The sequence below is a fragment of the Sceloporus occidentalis genome, unplaced genomic scaffold, assembly GCF_023333645.1.
Source record: "Sceloporus occidentalis isolate IW3139 unplaced genomic scaffold, rSceOcc1.0.p SCAF_21, whole genome shotgun sequence".
NCBI lineage: Eukaryota > Metazoa > Chordata > Lepidosauria > Squamata > Phrynosomatidae > Sceloporus > Sceloporus occidentalis.
In genome coordinates, this window is record NW_028317001.1 from 4,211,501 (window position 1) to 4,217,500 (window position 6,000).

The 6,000-nt window shown below is 49.8% G+C and overlaps 1 protein-coding gene across 2 annotated transcripts in view; it reads right to left on the reverse strand.

Moving 5' to 3' along the window:
• Nucleotides 1–5,698, reverse strand: part of USP32 (ubiquitin specific peptidase 32) — a 66,381-nt gene extending 60,683 nt beyond the window's left edge. For both annotated transcript variants that reach the window (XM_089484418.1, XM_089484417.1), the window contains exon 1: nt 5,483–5,698. In XM_089484418.1, the coding sequence (XP_089340544.1) occupies nt 5,483–5,540 (58 nt within the window). In that variant the 5' untranslated portion in view covers nt 5,541–5,698. The remainder of the gene's footprint in view (nt 1–5,482) is intronic.
• Between the last annotated feature and the right edge of the window lie 302 nt (nt 5,699–6,000).

Below are 6,000 nucleotides of genomic sequence, written 5' to 3' on the forward strand. Positions count from 1 at the left end.
CCCAGAATTCTTGAGTGTTGGCCAAGCTGGCTGGGACTTCTGGGAGGTGAAGTCCAAAATACCTGGAGGACAAAAGGTTGGGAACTACAGCATTAAGGAAAAAGAGGAGGACGCATATTGGTTGCATACAGAACTTTACTCACTAGCTGGCGGACTTTCCTAACTAGTGTATAGTCCAGTGATGGTGAACCTTTTAGAGGCCGAGTGCCCAAACTGCAACCACAAACCCACTTATTTATTGCAAAGTGCCATGTCCCTCTGGCTTTCTAGTAACAAACTCTGGCAAACTCCACATGTGAGGGCTCTGAGTGCCACCTCTGGCACGCGTGCCATAGGTTCGCCATCACTGGTATAGTCACTACAGCTTGAAAACACAGGGGACAGAGTTACAGTACTGTTTGCTTCCCCCTACTCTGAGGAAGCCCAACCGTTTGAACAAAGCGGACAAACCAAGGCAGGATTTTAGGGCTGTACCAAGGCAGAGTCAGCATAGCACAGTGTTGGACTAGGACTCTAGAGAAGAGGGTGCGATGCCCTACATGAAACGCATTGGGTGACTTTGGGTAAGTGACATGCTCTCAGCCTCAGGGGAAGGCAATGGCAAACCTGAACAAACCTTGCCAAGTAAACCCCATGACAAGGGTGTCATAAGTCAGAAATGACTCTAGGGCACACAACAACAGCAACAGCAAGGCCATGTCTAGGCAGACGTTTGCTGCAAGTCCACCGTCTATCAAGCATATACCACTTGTGCAAAGCTGGATATATTTGCTAGTATATATCCATACATATCCATACGTTCTGCTTCCACCTTTCATCGGTGCTTGGTGCCCTACCTTTTTTAGCCTTAAAGTGGGGGTTAACACGCTGCCAGGGGCTCCAAAACTTTCTTAGTTCCCGTCTACACGTAAATTCAATATGGCAGATGAAACACCTATGGGAAGGAGAGTAAGAGAAGCATCTTTCCTGCCCACCAACAAACACACCTTGCACCATTTAAGTGTGCCATCAAATTCCTGCCCCATAAATGAAGACGTCAAGATAATACAGTATAGATTAAGGAAGAAGGGATGAAAGCACCCAGGAAAAATCTCTGTGCAAACACAACCAGAAAAGTGATATATGAGCCACTAAGATCCAGGTTATTCCATTACCATTAAGGGGACTAGAATATGTTTATCCGACCAGTAAAGCTGCTGGAAATAGCCAAGCCGTTGTAACTGAACAAACTGGATTCCCCCCCCCCCCTCCTCTTGAATTGCTTGTCAAGGTTTCCCCGCATTGCTAGGTCACTTTCGCTAGAAGATTTCATATTCTCATTATGTAAATGACCTTTCCGAACGAAAACAAAACACGAAGGAAGTCGTACAAAGCATTTGTTTTCCCCAAAGGCACTGCAAATATCACAGAGCCATTTCAACCATGTTTGCATTAAGATAAAGGAGGCATTTGCCAGAAGAGAGGTGGACAACCGGTTTCGACAACTATTGCCGTACTAAACGTCAGCCGGACTCTCCGGTGATACATACCTCCTTTTAAATATCTCAAGAGGTAGCCGTTCACTCTGAAGATGCCACAGCCACAGCTGCTGGCGAAACGTCGGGAATAAACTCTTCTAGGACATGGTCGCATCGTCCGAAAACCCCACAAAAAACCATGGATGCCGGCCGCGAAAGCCTTCGACTCCACATTAGCCATTAACTATTGGCATACCATTTTTGCAGGGCGACAGAAACATGGCTATGCGTTTCAAGGTACATCTCACGAAGTGGCCAGCTTCAAATGTGAAATGAATGACATTTGGAACACATATAATCTCTTATGGGAAGGGCTGCTACTCCAAATGAAGACGACACGAGTCGAAGAATCATAGACGAGACCTAAGCGGCCATCCAAAATACAATATAGCCAGACTAATTTAGAGTACTGAAAAGGAGGTTTTAAACATTCAACTAAGCCGCCCCGTTAAAGCCGGTCATTTAAAACAGCTCAAATGCATTTCAAATGTCATAACGGAGATTAAAACTACAGCGTTCCCCATTTAAAAGATCTCACTGCAGCAGCCAGATAAGAGCTAAAGAGAAAAAAGGGGAACAGACCTGGTTTCCTTTTGGCTATTAAGAGAGTTTGCAATTATGCTGAACCGTCCTGGATCTGCACTGTGGAAATAACCCAGTTTGACACCACTTTAATTTCCATGGCTCAGCACTATGGACATCTAGTTTGCTGTGGCACCAAAGCTCTCTTGACACGGAAAGCTAACTATCTCACACAACATAGGACTCCTCAATACTGGGCCACTGCAGTTAAAGCGGCGTCAAAACTGGGTTATTTCTGCAGTACAGACACAGTCACTGGTTTCCCAGTTCTGATCCACAGTCAGAAAGTTTCTGCATGGAAGCCGAAGGCATGACAAGCAGCAGCAATAGGTTTGCTCTGTTGCAGCGCACATGCGCTGCCGTCTGCAAGGCCTACACAACTGCCGTGGGGTGGAGCGCATCACAACAGATGCAGTGTTTTGATAACGGCACTGTTTTTTCTCACTCGCTCACCCACTTACACACACACACACATACACAACGCTTCACTAAGTCAACAGGCAAATTGTTGAGCCCTCCCTACCTGTCAAAAACAAGCCTCTCTGGGGACGAGGGCTCACCAAAACACTTCTGAAGAGGGTGCATTTGGTTTGCGCAGTGGATTTGGTTCGCACGGATCCCAATTTGTGTGACCAGTTCTCTTAGGAGGGTTTGGTTTGGCAATTCTGCTAGCAATACTCACTTGGAAGGACAGTCCCGATACCTGGGTACGCAACTGGCTGTTTGATTCGGCAACTACGCTGGTAATGCTCTCTTGGAAGGGCAGTCCCAATATCTAGGTATGCCTCTGCCTGGTAAAACAGTCTGAGAAAACAGTGTGTGAGACGTTCTTCCATGTACACTTGACCCTCCATATTGGCTAGGGTTAGGGGCGCAAGACCCCCGTGGATATGGAAGATGCGCAAATAACAAAAACACCATGTTTTGACCTGAGAAGACAGCTCTCTAGGAATCTTTAGGTCCTCCGGCGCAACTCTGTGGTCAACGTCCAACAGACACTGACCATCGAACTGCACTGGAGGAGCTACAAAGGCCTAGTAGAGTATCCTCTGTAGGAATCTCTAGGTCCTCCAGGGCAACTCTGTGGCCAACGTCCGACAGACACTGACCATAGGACTGCAATGGAGGAACTACAAAGGCCTAGTAGAGTGTCCATTCTAGGGATCTCTAGGTCCTCCAGGGCAACTCTGTGGCCAACGTCCGACAGACACTGACCATAGAACTGCACTGGAGGAGCTACAAAGGCCTAGTAGAGTATCCTCTGTAGGAATCTCTAGGTCCTCCAGGGCAACTCTGTGGCCAACGTCCGACAGACACTGACCATAGGACTGCAATGGAGGAGCTACAAAGGCCTAGTAGAGTATCTTCTCTAGGAATCTCTAGGTCCTCCAGGGCAGCTCTGTGGCCAACGTCCGACAGACACTGACCATAGAACTGCACTGGAGGAGCTACAAAGGCCTAGTAGAGTATCCTCTCTCAGAATCTCTAGGTCCTCCAGGGCAACTCTGTGGCCAACGTCCGACAGACACTGACCATAGGACTGCAATGGAGGAGCTACAAAGGCCTAGTAGAGTGTCCATTCTAGGGATCTCTAGGTCCTCCAGGGCAACTCTGTGGCCAACGTCCGACAGACACTGACCATAGAACTGCACTGGAGGAGCTACAAAGGCCTAGTAGAGTATCTTCTCTAGGAATCTCTAGGTCCTCCAGGGCAGCTCTGTGGCCAACGTCCGACAGACACTGACCATCGAACTGCGCTGGAGGAGCTACAAAGGCCTAGTAGAGTATTCTCTCTAGAACCCTCTAGGTCTTTCAGTGCAACCTTTAGTTAAAGTAGGTGTTTTGATTCATGATAACCGACCGAGTCGCGCTGGAATAAAAGCAGCTGGCTCCACGTCTTCTTTATGTAACTGTGCTCCCTAAAGCAGCTCCAAGAGCCGAATTCAACCGTAGAAGCGAATCGACAGATCACATCTCACAGGCTAATATTAGCCGGCTTGCCCACACGTATCCAAGCAGCCTTAAAAAGCGAAAAACAGCGCCCGGTTTGGCAAAGGCTGCCTAGTAAACTGTTCATACTTGCCCAAGAGCATGTGTTCAAGTTATTTCTGCTTTACGGCGACCCTAAAGCGAAGCTATCATGGGGTTTTCTTGGCCTGGTTGGTTCAGAGGAGGCTTGCCATTGCCTTCCAATGAAGCTGAGAGAGTGTGACATGCCCAAGGTTTTGAAACATGGGATTTGAACCCTGGTCCCCAGAGTTGTACTCCAACGCTCAAACCACTGCTGTTTACAAACCTGGCCAAATGTATACTTCCTCCTCGTCTCCCCACCCTTCCCCTCCAAATCCTGGTCTCCTGACTCACAGCCTTGGCCTCGAAAGACACCCGCAGGTCGACGTTTCCTAGTCTCGGTTCCCCTTTTGTGATCAAAACGCGACCGGATTGCGCCATGGTAAAAGCACTCGGCGCCAGGCCGCTCTTGCGGGCCACTGACTTCCATGGCTGAAACAGACACGCCGCCTATTCATTGCACCCAATCTGTTAAGGCCTTTAGCGGGGAGAGCTTTCCCTTGGCCCCACGTTTGGGAGGATTCGGAACAGAGCCTTCTCAGCGGTGGCTCCTAAACTGCGCAACTCCTTGAGAATCTAGCCCCGCCTCCTCATTTGCATGCCGCGTTAGCATAAGCAACCCCACCCCTCCCTGCTCTTTCCACAGCCCCGCCCCTTCGTTTGCATACACTGTTAGTATAGCCAACATTCATTATGTAAAAAGGACCCGTTCTCCCTAGCTCCGCCCCTTCACCCGCATACTAATTAGTACAACCAACCGCTGTCCCGTGCAAAAGGTAGCCCCTTTAGCCCCGCCCCTTCATTTGCATACACTGTTATTATAGCCAACTCTCTTCCTTCTGGGAAAAGAACACGCCCTCATTTTATAGACCCGCCCTTCATTTGCATGCCCTATTAATACAGCCAACCACCTTCATTCTGGAAAACAGGACACGCCCCCATTTTATAGCCCCGCCCCTCTATTTGCATGCCATGTTAGTACAGCCAACCCCTTCCTTAGGCAAAAGGACCCATTCTCCCTAGCCCCGCCTCTTCATTTGCATACCTCATTAGCACAGCCCACCGCCTTCCTCAGAAACGCCTTCTCTGTTTAGCCCCACCCCTTCATTTGCATGCAACAGCCAACTCCTTTCCTCATGCAAAAACAGTGCCCCCTCCGCTCTCCCTATAACCCCTCCCACTCATTTGCATAACCCCCCGTCTCCCCCAACCAGGGATGAGTAAGGGACCGGGCCCCTCCCCCTTATCTGCATACCGGCCTCCCCTCCTCCTTCTCCTCCTCCACAAAGCCCCGCCCCCGTGCCCTGGCGCACCTCTTCGCAAGGCCTCGTCGTAGCTGAGGAAGCCGATGCGGGACTCCTTGTTGCCCATCGCCGCCCTCAGTCCATGGCCCCCTAGGCCCAAGCCTCGCCCCGATTAGCGACCCTCTCCTCGCCACAGACGGCCACGACGACGACGACGCCCGCCGCGACTCCTCAGGAGGCTACTCGCCTCGGCCTCGGCCGTCGCCGCCGCCTCCTCCATGCCGAGTCACGTGACGTCGCCTATTACCACGCCACGCCCCCTTTTCGAGCACGGAACCACCCACAAACGCTTGACGTCACACGAAAGGGGCGGGGCCCGCGGTGGAAACAAAAGGGCAAAGAGGAAAGGGCGCTGGAAGTAGAACGGTCGAAACTTCCGGTATCCATGCGGCTCTTCCCTGTCTGTGGAACCAGACACTATATATATATATATATATATATATATATGTATATGTATGTGTGTATATGTATGTGTATATATATATATATATATATATGGAACCAGACACATTTTTATTTATTTATAA